The following is an 18,010-nucleotide window of genomic DNA, read 5'->3' as shown; positions in this document are numbered from 1 at the left end:
AAAAAATTAAACCAGGAAAACGGAGTGTAATGCTCTACATTTCCTCAAATGGAGTGGAGGATTACACCATTCTCACAGATTATTACAAACATGGTTGCATATAATGTTCAATGTACAACTTTAACACATGCACAGGCAGACAGATACCTGTAGAAACATTGTATTTTACACATAGAGCGTATATAAAGGGTTTATTCTATACATAGGTAGTATTGCATATAAATGAGCGCATCATTTATACATGGAATGTTACTACTACGGCTAAATATATTATCTATAAATAAATGACACATTTGTATATCCAGGCTACACAAATGCTGAATTGCACTGCAATTATGCACTTCGGAGCAGCTTAGTTTTGGTGCTCGGTATTTGATATATTTTCATTTTAGTTTGATTCAATTTTCTTCCCTGGCGTAACCATCTGGAAACACCACTCGTATCAACTGGAGTGTTCGAGAAACGTCCTCTGGTTCTCTCGGTAAACAGCTTTTAATCAGATTCAGGCTCACAGAACTGAAAGTCTTTCTGTAATGTCAATGTGTACACACCAGTGTTTGTTCCCTCGACATTCCTTTGTCTGGAATATGATTCTTTTTCTCTCCCTCTGTCTCAGATTTTATTTTAGTTTTCGGCGGAGGTTGCATCTGCATGAGGACCAGACTGAATCGCAATGTTCATGGCTGTCTAGGTGACTTCTTTCAGCTGTGCCCTCCCTCTATTGTGAATGGGGCCGAGGTTTCATTCATGAATCCGGGACTGCGGGTGATTTCCACACGAGAGGCTGGGGAATGAATGAATCGATGACGTCAATGCAACGTGACGTCAGGGAAGGGCGGAGACTCAAAAGGGGGTGTTCCCAGAAAGAGCTTAAAAATGTACGGGCGCTGTCCGTGGTGCTGAAACACACGGAACCAGAGCTAGGGCGCTGTCCACAGTGTTGAAACGCCGCGCGAACCAAGAAACTGCAGACGCTGCTGTCCGCGGTGCTGAAACCCACAGTGTCCAGTCCGCGGTTCTGAAACTCTTACAGTCGGAGACCCCAGCCGCAGAGCCGTGTACAGCAAGCATCCCGACCGCCGTCTCCCCCACCCTTAGACACCGCATCTACCAGGTAAGAGCTACTGGAGCCCAAGCTCTACCCAAGAGAGCAAATCTCAAATGCCCACATTCAGTGTGAAACCTACGAATTAAATGTGATCAGTTAAACGGTGAGCAAAAAATATTCACGGCCGATCAGACAGTCATAAATCTGCCAAAACAACAACAAACAGAAAGAATTCACCTTATTCTGGGGCACTTAGTTGCAAAATCATTTACTTTAAAGAATAGGATTATATTAATGCATTTCATTGCATGTTGGAATTTGTGAAATGTAACTGAATAATGCAATGCATTAAGTCATCTGGTAGTAGAGATTTACACATTTGGTATCTTAATTAGGAAATCAAGAAATATATATAATTGTATATTTCTGATTCTCAATGATGGTATTTTGTTTATATATATTATCAGTATAAAACATTTGATATATGTTTTGTGCATTCTCATTATATGTTAATGCATTTATTATAATATATATTTATTGATTTTATATAGTTATGTCTACAGCTGGGAGCTCACAAGTAACAGATACAGGCGCAGTCGGCATTAGCTTGCTTGTTTCTCAATGTAGACTGCAGTTTCAGGAATCACCAAATACCTCAATCATTCTTGAAGTGCATCCATTTCAAGAGGTTTGCTGGCAGTGAATGGGAATGAACAGGCACTGGCTTCACACAGTAGGAGGGGATGAACGACACTCCTGGACAGTCACAATCTGGCTGAATTGCATGCTATCAGCAGCCCCACTCCCTGGCAGCAGCACGGATGGGATTCCCCTGTTCAGGGCTGGCCTTTAGGCTGAAATCTGATCCGAGTCATATATCTCTGCCATGCTTCTTTCAACAACTAAGTGGCTAGAAACTTACTGCGTAGACAGATAGAAGGAAAGAGATAGGGATGAAGTGGATGATTATGTTGATAGGTAGATAAATAGACACACAGACAGATAAAAAGAAGAGACAGATAAACAGGTAGATGTATTGCGGTAAATATTCAAGCATCGCTATCCTGGTGTTAGACCAGATGCATTGACACACTAACTATTACGGATGTAAGTGCTCATTCCAGTGCAGGCAGAAAGCTTTCTGCCTGCCTGCAGTTACCAGATTAAAATGAATGGGCAACTGAAACAGAACCCTAGGTGGGGGGAATGTTCAAGGTAGAGTGATGTCTATGACATACACACACACATCAACCCTTGCGCCCTTGCCTCCTCAGTGTGAGACAGGAGGTCACCTGGATTTTGCAAAGAGCTGAGTGCCCCTCCCAAGGGAGAAGACTCCCCCTAATCCTAATCCTGATCCCTGTATCATTCGGGTTCTTGGAGTTGTCATGGTCCAACAGAAATGCCCAGAGTTACCATGGTAACCAGGAGGCTGTAGACATGGACATGGTCTTAGGAGACTGCAGATCAATCGGTTGTCATGGTAGCAGCTACTGATGTCCTGCAGCTTGGCCGTTGTGTGCAAACCCTTTCACTTCAGAACACATTTATTTCGCAAATCAAACAAGGAGAACACGGACCTACTGTGATTCTTGGCCTTATCCTTGGCAAGATCTTCATTGCTTACAGCTGTGAGAAGGTTTCATTGTCAGCTTTCACATTCATATTGAACAGCAACTGTCAAGCTTGTCTATGCAATACAAACCTTATTCTGATAGTCTCCTTGAGTTACAGCTGTACAAGTGGAACTACTTTGTGCCTCAGTGGAGACGGACACAAAAGCACACACAAATATGAGACACGTAGAGAGATATACATTCAGTCACACATATAGAGAGATATACACACAGTTGTGCATATATAGTGATATACATACAGACTCAAGTGTAGTAAGGTATTTGTGCACAAACACATTTAGAGTGATATACATGTAGCTATATCTGTCAGAGAGAAGTTGACAGATATATACACTGAAGTATGTGTACACAGACACAAAAACAATACACATGGATAAGCATACAAATAGAGAAACACACTGATATAGATACAGAGAAATATACAAACCAACTCATAGAGAGACATAAATACAGGCGTCTCCAAAATCAATATAATGTACATATATTATACATATAGGAGAGATTTACATGCAAGTATGCTTTATGCACAGGTAAACACACATATACATAGAAGGATATACATACAAATACATAAAGACATATAAGTACATAAAAAGGAAGACAGAATGTGAAGTTTGCAGGATAGATCAAGTCATAGAGATGTAGAAATAAACTGAACGATACTGGAATAAGGTTTCTAACACATACAGACGCTGCAAGTCAGAACGTAAGAATGGGGACTGACTAACAGAAAGAGAAGACGGCAATGCAGACAGAGAAACATTTTTATGTTCATGAATGTGTGGAGAAGAAAAATAAAGAATATTAGGGAGAGAATGTACATATATAACAATGCGCTGAGTTAGTTTACGTATCCAGTTCCTCTTATCTGATTCTGGCATTTTTCTCGCTCTGTCCCTGTGAATCCTAGTGTCTCTGTCTCTTTCTGTTTATTCTTAATGTTTTATTACCAATATCTTATGGTCCTCTCACTCGCTTTCAATATCTATCGTTGTGTTTCTGTCCTCCATTCTCTCTCACAGTCTTGGTGGTATGCCCCTGTTTCTGAATATGTATTCCTGCCTATGTGTAATTATCCCCACCCCACCCTCTTTATCTGTGTCTCCGCTAATCTACAGCCACACTATCTATGCATCGGATACATCTCCCTCTCTCCTTTTGCTTGTTTATACTTGTATATAACCCTATTCCTTTGTGTGCGTCTCTCTGCTTTCATTGTCTCTCTGCCAATCTACATGATTATCCTCCTTTCTGCTTGCTTCTCTGTTTTGCCACCTTCCTTTCTTCATGTCTCTTTCCCCCTCTTTATCTTGCTTTCTTTCTCTCCTCTCTCTCTCTCTCTTCTTTTTTTCTCCTTTATCTCTCCATCCCACATTCTTCCTTGCTTTGTTTTTGGCTTCTGTCACATTCTTCCTTTCTCTTTTATCTCTCTCACTTTATTTTTCCATCTTTCTATTTTCCTTTCTTTCCTTTTCTTTCTCTCTTTCTTGTTTTACTTCTTTTCTTTTTTTGCTGTATTTCTCTTTCATTCATTCTCCCCCCTTTGTCTTTCACTCTCTCCTTGTTCTTACATTCTCCTCCCTTTTTTCTCTTTCTGTTTCTTTTTTCTTTCTAGCTGATTTTCATTCTCTCCTTCCTTTTTATCCCTTTCCTATTTTTCACTTTCTCATTTTATCTCGAGTTTTTTTCTCTTTTTTAAAATATTTTCTGTATTTCTCTTTCATGTCCTTCGCTCCTCTCTGTATCCTTAATGTTTTATGCCTGTGTTTTCTTATTTGTCTTTGTCTGTCTCCATCTTGCCGGCTTGCTCTCTATCTTTTCGTATGTTTCAGTTTCATTGTCCATCTCCTTCAGGCCAAACAAACAGTAAATATCATCGCACGTTCCGGTGCCAAAGATGCCCAGGATGAAGCCAGTGGTCAAATATACTGCCTGCCATTCATCAGATTTAATTGTTATTTAAAGACTGGATTATCACAAAAGCAGAACTCACTGAAATTCACAGCACAGAATTGGTTTTTTGTTTATTCAATGACAGGATGCATGGGTTTGCTGGCTAGGTCACTATTTATTGTGCTCCATTACCTTGGAGATAGAGGCCATTTGGCCCATCCAACTCATCCCATTCTGCACTTCAAGCTCAAAAGCCTTTTTATTGTAATGATGGATTCTGCCTCTACTATTCTAATATGTTCCAGTTCTCCACCTCCTCCCTGCCATTCCAAATGTCCAAATGTTGCTAAATTGAATCCCCATCCCTGCACAAGCTCCCACCTCCCATATGGACAACTCCAGCAGAGGGTTTCCCTACCCATTCTATGTAGGCTCCTTATAATTTTATATCTGTCAGTAATGTCCCACCAGGTACTCCAAAGAACACAAAACTCCTACACTGCCCATACTTTGCCCATATCAAACATCAATCAATCCTGTTTGACCTGGACCTGCATTTAACTCACAACAAACAAACCCTAGCTCCCTTAAAATGCATTGGAAGTAGGATGCATGCATCACTTAGCAAAATGCTCTTGTTGTCACAAAATACTGGTGATAAGCAATGCCACAGGACATCCCCACGTGAAGCTACCTCAACATAAACTGTTATATCCCACGAGTGGGGGTTTGAGAAAACACAGTACTTCATATAACATGATGCATGGGTACTATTTCTTTGCAAACATTTCTTCTGTAAGTCACCTGAAAATCTCAGAGTAAGTATGGCTGGAGTTACCCATTTGTAGACACATGCTATAGGTCATTCAGTCATAGAGATATACAGCACTGAAACAGAGCCTTTGGTCCAATTCATCCATGCTGACCAGATATCCTAAATTAATCCAGTCCCATTTGCCAGCATTTGGCCCAAATCCCTCTAAACTTTTTCTGTTCATATAATCATCCAGATGCTCTTTAATGCTATAATCGTACCAGCGGTGTTTGACTTCAAAGCATTGGTTGGTGTGGTAAATCTGTCTCATCTTCTTCTTATGTCTTTGCATCCATAGCCTCCTCTCCCCTCCCCAGTGACCCTGCAAGGATGGCCTGGCCTCCCCATTCATCGGCCATTGTCATCTTCGCCCTGACCCTCACGTTGCTTGGCGCTGTCAGAGCTGGCACCCTGACAGAGGATAGTCACAGGGAACACCAGCGCCCAGACAACCTGAAAGAGAACAGACAGATCCTTCACCACCAAGGCCCGGGGCTGTTCTCAGAGGATGGGAAGATGCCCGAGGGTGAGACAGAAAAGTTCAAGAGTCACCAGGACAGGTCTGCTCCTTCCCAGCCCAACATGGAATCCAGTTTTGATGATGAGCTATTCAAGGACATGGATGCCAAGACCCTGACAGCCATTCTTCTGCAAGCTTTGAAGGTAGATGAAGAACAGCCCAGTTCCAGGGAGGAGCCAAGGCAGCACGATGGAGAGGCAAACCCCTCCACCGACCTCGCATCACCAGAGGTGGAACCCAACAACTTGACAGAGAACGTGAAGAGTAGGACCAGAGTGGGGAAGACCCAGAGGAGCCCCATCTCCCGTGAGAGTGAAGAGTCAGACTGGAGGGTTGGGGAGGATGAAGAAGACTCCCTGACACCACAGAACATTGACAGGCTGGAGACCATGCTGCAGGACATGGAGAGATACAGTGCAGCCACTAAAAGGGAGAGGTCCAACACTGCCCAACGCTCCTTAGCCAAGGGTGACGAGTCAATGGAAAATGATGTGCTGAGAGACCTGGATGTACTTGAAGACCTAGTGGGCAGGAAGGAGAAATACTCTGACTATGAGGAGAGACAGGAGGACACTCGGAGTAGAGTGAAGTACAACCCCAAAGCCCAAGACGGCAACAGGTGGAAGGAGAGCCAGCAGAGGGCAACAGATAGAGCGTCTGACCTGTTGCTGCAGTACTTACTGAGGGGAGAGGCCAGCCAGGAGGAAGAGGAGGAGGAGAAGCTGAGAGACAATAGGAGGAAGGTTGGAGCGGACTCGGAAGACAGTGCCTCCCAGGAGAAGAGGTCAGATGAAGACGAAGATGAAGATGAGGATATAGACCCCCAGACAATTGATAGGCTCATTGAAATATCTAGCAAGCTTCATCTGCCTGCTGATGATGTAATTGACATCATCAATGATGTGGAAAAGAAGAGGAAAGATCCAACAGAGAGGCTAGAGAGCAGATACGGGACATCATCCCGAGATAGGTACAAGACCCCAGATAGCAACTACCTTCCCCATCACTGGCCAGAGAAGACCAGACACCGTGCCAATGATGAAATGAGCCTTCAGGATCTGCTGGGTGACAATAATGCTCTAGACTACGACAGCATGGCTTATCCTGTCCCTCGGAGGTACCGGCCCAGGGCAAATGGTTATCCCAATTACATCCACCCCAGGCTCTCCCAGCCTCGTCACCGCCCCTATTACTACCAGCCACCACCCCCAGTCTACCGAAACAAGGAGTATTATGACGATGAAGACAATGAGGAAGAGCTGGAGAACTACATCGAGAAGATCTTGCTCAAGCATCCAGAGGTCTTCCAGTAGAATGAAAGCAACAACGAAATGGTCCAATCATTGGTTTGTTTTCCTTTTACACCCCCTCCCTCCTACCCCTCCCCCACCCCCACTTTCGCTTTTGTCTAGATTATCGGTTCAGTAAGGTTTCTCTGCATGAGCCAGGCAAAAGTGTGGATACATCACCCCCGCCCTGTCTCACGCTGAACACGGCTATGTGCCCCACCCAACCAGACCTTTCTCACATCCTTCCTTTCTCCCCCACCCCAGCCGCAATCGTCCCCGTACTGGACCAGAAGGAGAGCAGTTGGCAGTAACAAGGTCTGATATTTTTGTACTACAGCCTGGACTCAAGGAGAGTATCTCCAGTCGCTGCCTGCAACTCTTCAGAACAGTGATGGTGATCATGTTTCATGTGTGTGTGTGTGTGTGTGTGTGTGTGTGTGTGTGTGTGTGTGTGTGTGTGTGGTGGAGGAGTCATCCTTTACAGCAAAGAATGCAGCCATTTGGACCATCGCATCTGTGCTAGCCCTCCTCGGGGGCAAATCATGTGCTGTCCTCCCATCCCCACCTCCAGCCATGCGCGCTCGCCCTCTTTCTGAACAGGTACAGCACAGAATGGGACCGCTCTGCTCATTTACATCCAGGCTAACCTAACTGTACTTTCCGATACTGGATCTGTATCGCTTGGGTGCACACCCAGGCACATCCGCGAGGAGTTGAGGGCTGCATCCTTACCTCACAAGGAGCGAGGTTTGGACTCGGGTCAGCCTCTGAGTGAGAAATGCCATCCCTGTTGCCCACTATCTACCCATCACCCACTTTAAAATCGATGCCTCCCCCAGTCACTGACCCCTTCGCTGAGCAAAACAAGAAGACCCTTCCTTTTCTCTTCATCTGACCTTGCATATCTCAAGCAGTTACATTCTCTTCCACTGCTATCCGTTCTAAAAAAAAGGCATGTGCAGAGTCACCCATGGCTTAATCAGTGTTGTGCGTGCGCACACATGTGTGTGTGTCTGCATGTGTGTGTATGTGTGAGCGTACATGTGTGTGCATGTGTGAGCATACATGTGTGTGCACGTGTGTGTGTGTGTGTGTGCGCGTGCATGTGAATGTGCGCACAAGTACCTTCATCATCAGTATCAGGGCTCCCAGATTGTCCCTACCACTCTCTTCAACACTCTTACCCACCAAGTGCCCCTTCTGCTTTCAAAAGGTTGTTGGCCAGTGTTTGCTGGTGTTTAGACCACACGGAGGTTAATGGCATCAGTTCCACCAGCCCCAAGAGCAGAGAGGGTGGGGGAGCTGCACTTGAATGATTCCCCTCAATTCCCTGGAGGAAGTTTCTCCGACGCTCGTAGCTACGTAATCTTCGTAATTTCAGTGAAGATGGACTTGACAGCAATCTGACATATCGAGACCAGAGCAGGCTCCAGAAGTGAAGAGCTTCCTGTAGAATGGTAGCCAAAGTAGGGACATCTTCACATGCTTGACTGAGCCTGCATGCGCTGTTACAGCAGAGAGCGGTCTGCCTTCAACCCTAGCTGTCCTGTCAACCACATATCGCCGCCCCCACCCACCTGGCTAATCCACACCCCTGCCCACCTCTCCCCACAAAACCTTCCAGTTTCTGTGATCCACTCAAATGCCCTTGCTTTTTACATATCTTGAAGCATTGAGCGCAGAATCAGCCTCTCTTGATGCCTGAGATAATAAAAACTGGAAATGCTGGAGAATCTGAGATAACAAGGTGTAGAGCTGGATGAGCACAGCAGGCCAAGCAGCATCAGAGGAGCAGGAAAGCTGACATTTTGGGCCTAGACCCTTCTTCAGAAAGGTCCAGGAGAGTCTAAGAAGGGTCTGAAAAGGGTCTAGGCCCGAAACATTAGCCTTCCTGCTCCTCTGATGCTGCTTGGCCTGCTGTGTTCATCCAGCTCTTCACCGTGTTATCTCTCTTGATGCCTGTTGTGAAAGGAAGCATTCGCCAGAGGAAGAGACAACGCACAGTGTGGAGCTGGAGGAACACAGCAGGCCAGGTAGCATCAGAAATTCATAAGAAGTGTCCCAACCGGAAACGTCAACTTCCCTGCTCCTCTGATGCTACCTGGCTGTGCTGTGTTCCTGCAGCTCCACATTGAGTTGTCTCTGCCTCCAGCATCTCCCATTCACCAGAGGAAGCTGGCTACTGACGGCTCGCTCTTTGTTTGAAAGGTTAATTTCTCTGAGATGAGAGCGCCGATGACATTTCGACAAAAGGCGATAGGATCTGATCTTGCCTCCTACGTCTTTACGCTCATCGCTCACCCCAGGATGTTATGAAGGTTTTCAGCATCGGAGTGAAGAGTGAATGGAGATGGGGGTGGCGCGGGGTGTGGGGGACGAAGGAGAAACTTTCTGTTGCGCTCCTTTGTAAATTTCCTTGAGTCTGTGAAAATAGCTTCTTGGAGTGTACCAAGTCTTGTTCCCTATCTGAAGAAAATACAGAGTCATTTGATGTTGCAGCATTTGATGTCTTTTTGCATTTAATAAAAGTGACTGATGTAAATAGAACGGCAGGGGGTGGGGGGGGGAGGAAGGGTGTTGGGGGTGGGAGTTGGGGTGGGGGGGGGGGAAGTGGTTGAGTACTAGTTTTGCAATGAATAAAAAGCACATATTTTATTCAACAGTGGTCTTTTTGTCTTAACAGTTGCATTGAGATCAGAGCAGCAGCCTCCTGGGGCTGAGTATTAAAAAGATTAGGTCTTCAACCCACTGCCCCCCATGGATTTGTGTATGGCTGTAGCACGGGATGGCAAATATGCATGAGCATCCAGAGTAGACCATTCATTCCATCTAGACTACCCTATCCTTCAAATAAGGTCGCAGGTTATCTGACTGTGTCTCAACTCCACCTCCTCGTTTGCCCTGCCTACTGTAGCCACCGCCTCTCCATATTCTCTCTTGACCATCTACCTCTGCCTTAAAAATGTTCGTTGATCTAGCCTCCGCTGTTCTCTTGCGATGAGTATTTCACATTTTTGCCACCCTCTGGGAAGATGATGTCCTTGTCTATCAGATTGTCTTAAATAGTAGACCACTTTAGTTTTAAGCTGTGCATTTACAGCCCCCCCCAGTGCTTCCTGTTTTTCCAATGACCAGGGAAACAGCCACCCTGTCAAATCTCCTTGGGATCGTACACACTGCCTCCTGCATTCCTCTGAACCCCATTGGGCCCAGACCCCAACCTACCCGCTTCAGGCGGTCACCCCAAGAGTTTCAGAGGGAAAGAATTGGTAACAGACAAAACACACAGTGGGATTCAGCAAAGACACAGTCTGCATTGAAATAGCACCTTTTGGATTACCCCCTTACCCAATGAAGCCTGAGGAAGCCTGGCGCATAACCTGCACACAGCAGGCTCCGGCAAACACCGCTGACCCAGAAAACTGCTTTTGGCGACCTTTGCGGAGGTGGGGAACCATCAGACTGGAGGTGGAAGTCTTAGAGCAAGGTGCTGCAAGAGCGTTTGCATTCTCCACAAAGCTTGGCAAAAAGAAAAACACCCAGAAGGAGCAGCTTTGTATCTGCCACAGGTCCTGCAGTTGGGCGAAGTACAATTTGGAGTTACAAACAGACTGTGAAGGAAGAGTGCATCTCATCGAGCTACACCGCACAGGTTTTGGAGGAGTCAAAATGCGCAAAAGGAAATGTATTCTAAGAGATGGAAGCCCACAGCATAAAATTGGCCAAATTGTATGTCACAATGGTTCTGAATGGGTTAATGTTCATATTACATTGGCTTCACCCATTCTACTCATGTCTCCCCCACACACGGTCTGTGGGTGGAGACTCCAGCTTTTGGAAGGGGCAGATATATCTAGCCACCTCCCAAAAGTCAACTATTATATATGCCCAAATGTTGTTGCACTTACTGCTGTCATTGAGAGTCGTACAGCATGGAAACAGAGCCTTTGGTCCTATCAGCCCATACTGACAATAATCCCAAACTAAACTAGCCCCATCTGCCTGCTCCTGTCCCATATCCCTCCAAACCTTTCCTGTTTGTGAACCTTATCCAAAAGTCTTTTAAACATTGCAATTGCGCCCACATCCACTACTTTCTCAGGAAGTTCATTCCACACGCGAACCACCCTCTGTGCAAAAAAATTCGCCCCCGTCTTTTTCAAATGTTTCCTTGCAACTGAAAAATGTGCCCCTAGTCTTGAAATCCCCCTCCCTAAGGAAAAGGCATCAATCATTAACTCTATCTATTGCCCTCCTGATTGCAGAAACTTTTGTAAGGTCACTCCCCCTCAAACTTCGACACTGCAGTGGAAAAATGTCCCAGCCTATCCAACCTCTCCTTATATCTCAGACCTTCTATACCCAGCAACATCCTGGTAAATCTCTTCTGAAACCTCTTCTGCTGAATAATATCCTTCCTGTAACTGGGTGACCAGAACGGTACTCCAGGAGAGGCCTCTCCAATGTCTTTTGCAACATCAACATGACATCCCAACTCCTATGCAAGATATCATATAGTCATCTATGAGCTGGGGAAGTGATGGTCCATGGCACTATTGCTGGACTGTTAATCTAGAGATCGTGGAATGTTCCGGGAGCCTGGGTTTGAAGCCTCGGATAACAAGGCGGAATATGCCTGGGTACGCTGTAGCCCAATGGTCTCAATTTACAAACTTCAAAATCTCCCCCCCGCCAACCTAATCCCAAGACCAGCCCCTCTCGTTCCGGTCTCCTTGACCTGTTCATCTTTTATCCCACCAGTCTGCTCCTCCCACCTCACTGACCAAGCCCCACCTGCACTTCCTACCTACTGGCCTCATCCCTGCCTCTTTGACATGTTCGTCTTCCCTCCCACCTACCTGCCCCTCCCTCCTCACTGACCAACCCCTATCCCAACTCCCTACCTAGGCTGAAATGTGGGTAAATTGCAGAACACCTCCGCTCAGTTCGTAACAAACAACTGCACCTCCCAGTCGCAAACCATTTCCACTCCCCCTCCCATTCTCTTGATGACATGTCCATCATGGGCCTCCTGCACTGCCACAATGATGCCACCCGAAGGTTGCAGGAACAGCAACTCATATTCCGCCTGGGAACCCTGCAGCCATATGGTATCAATGTGGACTTCACCAGTTTCAAAATCTCCCCTTCCCCCACTGCATCCCTAAACCAGCCCAGTTCATCCCCTCCCCCCACTGCACCACACAACCAGCCCAGCTCTTCCCCCCCACCCACTGCATCCCAAAACCAGTCCAACCTGTCTCTCCCTCCCTAACCGGTTCTTCCTCTCACCCATCCCTTCCTCCCACCCCAAGCCGCACCCCCAGCTACCTACTAACCTCATCCCACCTCCTTGACCTGTCCGTCTTCCCTGGACTGACTTATCCCCTCCCTACCTCCCCACCTACACCCTCTCCACCTATCTTCTTTACTCTCCATCTTCGGTCCGCCTCCCCCTCTCTCCCTATTTATTCCAGTTCCCTCCCCCCATCCCCCTCTCTGATGAAGGGTCTAGGCCCGAAACGTCAGCTTTTGTGCTCCTGAGATGCTGCTTGGCCTGCTGTGTTCATCCAGCCTCACATTTTATTATCCCTACCTAGGCTCACCTGTACTGACTTCATCCCCGCCTCCTTGACCTGCCCGTCTTCTCTCCACCAATCTGCTCCTCTATCCACCGTCTATCATCCCCTACCCATCCGCCATTTCTGAAAAAAGGGTCCAGACCCAAAGCGTCAGTTTTCCTGCTCCTCTGATGCTGCCTGGCCTGCTGTGTTCATCCAGCTCCACACCTTGTTATCTCAGACTCCAGCATCTGCAGTTCCTACTGTCTCTGGGCTCGAAGCCTCGCATGGCAGGTGGTAGAATTTGAATTCAGTAACAAACAAACTAATGGTGACCATGAATCAATTGTCAGGAAAAATCCACCTGGTTCCCTAATCTCCTTTAGGGAAGGAAACTGCTATTCTTACCTGGCCTGGCCCACATGCGACTCCAGATCCACAGCAATGAGTATCATTTCCACTAATTACTAGAATGGCCCAAGACAAAGGCTATTTGCTGGCAATGAAACCTCAACAATGCTTACTTGGTGCCACCTACTGGCAAGAGGTGGCAAATACCACAAGATGCTGGAGCAGAGTCAAACGGCTACAAGGCTCACTTCTGCTCCCATGTCATATGGTCTTATGCCAAGTGCAATCATCTGGAAAAAGACCACATGGTTGATCTGGTGCTGATCCGACTCCCCGCTGTGAGAAGCAAATATCCACAAGTTTCAGAAGAAAAGAAAAGTCAACCATTTTAAGAGCATTACTAATTTAAGAAGATACAACGATTCAGCAGCTGAAATGTGATTACCCGAGGGACAGAGCGAGCAAGAGAGTGAGAGAGCAAGCGAGAGGGTGAGAGTAAGAGACAGAGAGAGCTGCAGTGTTCAGGCAAGCAACGGAAAGGCACTCAAACCATTCTGAAAGCAAAACTTCACTCAGAAGCCGGTAAGAAGTGCTAAGGCAAGAGGAAAAAAAGGCAGTCACACAAATAATTTAGCAAAGGGAGCTCTGTAATGAGCAACAGAAGCCCCATAAGGTAAAGGTGGAGGGAAAACTAAGGAAAGAAAGGGAGTACCTTTATGGATAAAAAGACTGTAAAATTAGAGAATCATTGAATTGCTGAAGTGAAGAAGATCATTCAGCCCATTGTATGTACATCTGTTCTGTACCTTGTGCAACTCTCCTGCCTTTCTCCCACATCCCTACCTGCTACTTTTATCCAAATTATCAGCAATGCCCTCTTGAATGTCACAACTGACCATGCCTCCACTATACTTCCAGGCAGTGCATTCCAGACCCTAACTATGCTCTGTATGAAAAGTATTTTGTTCTTCATATCAGCTTTGCTTTGTATCACTCTTAAACCCAAGCCCCTCACATTTTTTCCCCCTCTTTTGAGTGAGGAACAGCTTCTCCCTACCTATCCGTCTCACTCACATTTTAGCATCATGAAGGATCATAATCATTTCAGCTCTGGTCTCCCTGCTAAAGGAAAGATGTTGCTAACTTGAAAAGGGTTCAGAAAGGATGTTGCCAGGTTTGGAGTGTTTGAGCGAAAGGGAGAGGCTGAATAAACTGTGGCTATTGTTATTGGAGTGTCAGAGGCTTGGGAGGGGGGTGCCCTCATAGAGGTTTATAGAATCATGAGGGGCACGGATAGGGTGAATAGCCAAGATTTTTATTCCCCAAGGTAGGGGAGTCCAAAACTAGATGGCACAGGTTTAAGGTGAGAGGGGAAAGATTTAAAAGGGACATAATTTTTTCACACAGAGGGTGGAATGAGCTGCCACAGAAATTGGGGGAGGCTGGTACAATTACAATATTTAAAAGGCATGTGGGTGGGTTCATGTATAGGAAGGGTTAGAGGGATATGGGGCAAATGTGATTAGATTAAATTAGGATATCTGGTCAGCATGGACGAGTTGGACCAAAAAGTCTGTTTCTATGCTATATAGGTCTACTATGGTGCCAATGAGAGCTCTTTACTTTCACAATGAATATTGCAGCCACTGATACTTGGCTCGATGAGGGTCTGACTGCAAGGAAAGGGTCAGAGAATAAATATAGAACGGGGCTATAAAGTTGGGAAGGCCTCAGAATTTAAAACTGAAGATGGGAAAGCTTAACACATTTTGGGAAGAGTCTAGTAACAGTAGCAAAGTCAGAAAAGAATAAAAAGTTTGAAGAGGACCAGGGCTTGGTGTTTAAAGTGATTATTTCAATGGGAACATTCATAATGGGTGAAGTTATGACAAATACTTTTTGAAAAAAAAATGTGTAGGAGGAAATGCTTGACGTTTCAGACCATGAAAGGTCAAACAAAAGTCCATTTTACTTGAAACGAAATATATAAACTGCATTGGGCTGTGAAGCCTGAGAAGAAGAAATTATCCACAATTTTGATCACTAAATGAAGGGCACAAAATTCCAAAAGAATTTTGGAAAGTTAAGCAAGCAGCAGAGAGACACATTATTTCAAAATAACAGATTTTAAAAAACCTTGGAAGAGGTAAATACAACAGAATAGACAGTAATACAATTTAAAGCTTCAATAAAGCATTTGTACAGCACAGAAACAGACCCTTTGGTTCAACCCATGCATGCTGACCAGATATCCTAAATTAATCTAATAATGACCATGAATTAATTGTTGGGAAAACCCCGTCTGGCTCACTACTGTCCTTTGGGAGAAGGAAATTACCATCCCTACCTGGTCTGGCCTACATGTGACTCCAGACCCAGTGACATCATGGTTGGCTCTTAAACCCTCTCTGAAACGGCCTCACAAGCGTCTCAGCTCAAGGGTCAATGAAGGGTGGTCAACAAATTCTTGCCCTGCAGTGCCCACCTCCGATTGCTGTCCTTAGCGTTCAATGAACTTGCCTTTCACTTGCCGCTTGTCAATCTGAGTTTCAGACAATTTGATGGTGTCATTGGGCATCCAAGCACGTGGGTACTTGGCAGCTTCCTGTCAGAGGTTCCAGCCAAGGCAAGATGTCAGCTGTTTCAAAAGTGCATGGCAAGAGCCCACCAATGGTGATATGAAACAATGAGCAGACAATGGTCTTTGCTTTGTGAGGTATTAGTTGAGAGATAAACATTGTCCAGTTCATGTTCTGGTATTGTTCATTCACCCAAGGGGGCAAATAAGATCTTGGATTTAACATTTCATTCCAATACTGAGCACACCTGATCACGTTACACATCCTCCATCCTGCACTGGGTGTGTCTATCTGGATCATGTGCTCGAGAGACTGGGAATCCTGCAGCGAGCAACTTGCCTTCTATCTCCCCAAAGCCTGTCTACCATCGACAAGGCATGAGGAGGGAGTGGGACGGAATACTCCCCACTTGCCTGGTTGGGTGCAGCTCCGACGGCATTCAAAAAGCTCGATACCGTGCTGGACAAGGCAACCCCCACTTGATTGTCATTGCATCCACAAACATCCACTTCTGACCCTCAGCAGCAACATTGTGTACTGTCTACAAGATGCACTGCAGAAACTCACCCGAGGCTCCATAGACAGCAGCATCCAAACTCATGACCGTTAATGATTTGGAAGGTCAAGGGCAGAAGATACATGGGAACACCACCCCTTGAAAGTTGCCCTCCAAGTTCCATCCTGCATTCAAAATATACTGCTGTTCCTTCAGTGTGGCTGGGTCAAAATCCTGAAACCTCCACCATAGCAGCACTGTCAGGGTGTCCCTACAGCAGTTCAAGGCAACTCTCTAGCATCCTCTAAAGGGCAACAAGGGATGGGCAATAAATGCTGGTCCAGCCAGCAATGCCCACGTCCCCGTGAATAATCCAGTGAAAAGGCAAGAGAAAACATGGTTGGTAGGGGTGTGTGAATTAACTGTGGAGACAAATCCCAGAGCTGAGTCATTCCCTCCCACCCTTCAAAACCCAACCAGAGAGACCAAGGTGTTAAGATGTTGGTAATACCACACTGATGAAACTCAATTAGCTGCACACTGTTCTTAATTGGAAAGCTGTGGGTTTGGATGGTTGAAGGCAGCAATGTCACGGTTCATTACAGTTTGATTGGGCCCAGTTGCATCTTGATGGCAAGTGAGTCACAGTTGACGTATTTGATATAATTGGTTGGTACTTGGCACAGGCCCCATTTTGCTATATTTAGACATCGTCAGAGGCTTATGCAGCTCCAAAAAGCTGGACTGGATTTTAAAATTAATGGATTGTTCCCTTGTGATATAGAGTGAGCTGTGTTGGCAGTGGAGGAGCCAGTGAATTTCACAGAATCCCTGTAGTATTGAAGCAGGCCATTTGGTCCATCAGGTCCACACTGACTCTCTGAAGAGCATCCCACGCAGACACCACCCACCGCCCCCCAAAACTTTTCCCTGTAACTCTGCATTTCCCACAGCTAACCCACCCAGCCTGCACATCCCTGGATACCATGGGGCAATTTAGCAATGGCCAATCCACCCTAACCTGAACATCTTTGGACTGTGGGGAAACCGGAGCACCCGCAGGAAGCCTCACGCAGACGTGCGGAGAACATGCAAACTCCACACAGTCACCCGAGAGTGGAATCGAGCCCACATCCCTGGCAGTGGGGCAGCAGTGCCAATCACTGAGTCATTGTGCCACCCAGGGATCTCAGGAACTCCCTGGTGGATAAGTGTGTCAGGGATTCTTGGACTGTTCGAAAATGAAGCATGCAATTAGTATCTGGGTTGATTTATGGAAGACAATGGAAGTGATAGGGTTTACAGAGGATATACCAGGATTTCTGTCACCTAAAGGCATGGCCACCAATGGAGGACTGACGAGTATCTGGGAATCGGAATACTAAATGGCCTGGTTCATGGGAGGGATGTGAAAATGAGGATGAGAATTTTAAAGTTGAGGATTTGCTGGACCTGGATTTGGCATAAGCCAGTGTGCACAGGAGTGATGGGATTGGTGATTCTTTTTCATTCATTCTTTCAGGGGATGTGGGCACTGCTGGATGGGCCCAGCATTTATTGCCCCTTCTTAAATTGCCCCTTGAGAAGTTGGGAGTGAACTGCCTTCTTGAACTGCTGCAGTCCGTGCGGTGTAGCGGCATCCACACAGTACCATTAGGGAGGATGTTCCAGGACTTTGATCCCGTGACTCTGAAGGAACAATATATTTCCCAAGTCAAGAGGGTGAGTGGCACACACGAGAAATTAAAAGGGGTTGTGTTCACATGTATTTGTTGCCCTTCTAGGTGGCAGTGGTCTGGGTTTGGAAGGTGTGCTCAGAGTT

At 46.0% G+C, this 18,010-nt stretch overlaps 1 protein-coding gene across 1 annotated transcript; it reads left to right on the top strand.

The window, feature by feature from the left end:
- Nucleotides 1-904: 904 nt before the first annotated feature.
- On the top strand, nucleotides 905-8,970 carry LOC125448616 (neurosecretory protein VGF-like). The gene is made up of 2 exons (XM_048524023.2): nucleotides 905-1,114; nucleotides 5,691-8,970. The coding sequence occupies exon 2, from the start codon at nucleotides 5,723-5,725 to the stop codon at nucleotides 7,223-7,225; it is 1,503 nt and encodes a 500-aa protein (XP_048379980.1). The 5' UTR covers nucleotides 905-1,114; nucleotides 5,691-5,722; the 3' UTR covers nucleotides 7,226-8,970.
- Nucleotides 8,971-18,010: the final 9,040 nt, after the last annotated feature.

The sequence above is a fragment of the Stegostoma tigrinum genome, chromosome 45 (genome assembly GCF_030684315.1).
Source record: "Stegostoma tigrinum isolate sSteTig4 chromosome 45, sSteTig4.hap1, whole genome shotgun sequence".
Taxonomy (NCBI): domain Eukaryota; kingdom Metazoa; phylum Chordata; class Chondrichthyes; order Orectolobiformes; family Stegostomatidae; genus Stegostoma; species Stegostoma tigrinum.
The sequence above is the reverse complement of the archived record's forward strand: the minus strand, read 5'-3'. Positions and strand labels throughout refer to the sequence as shown.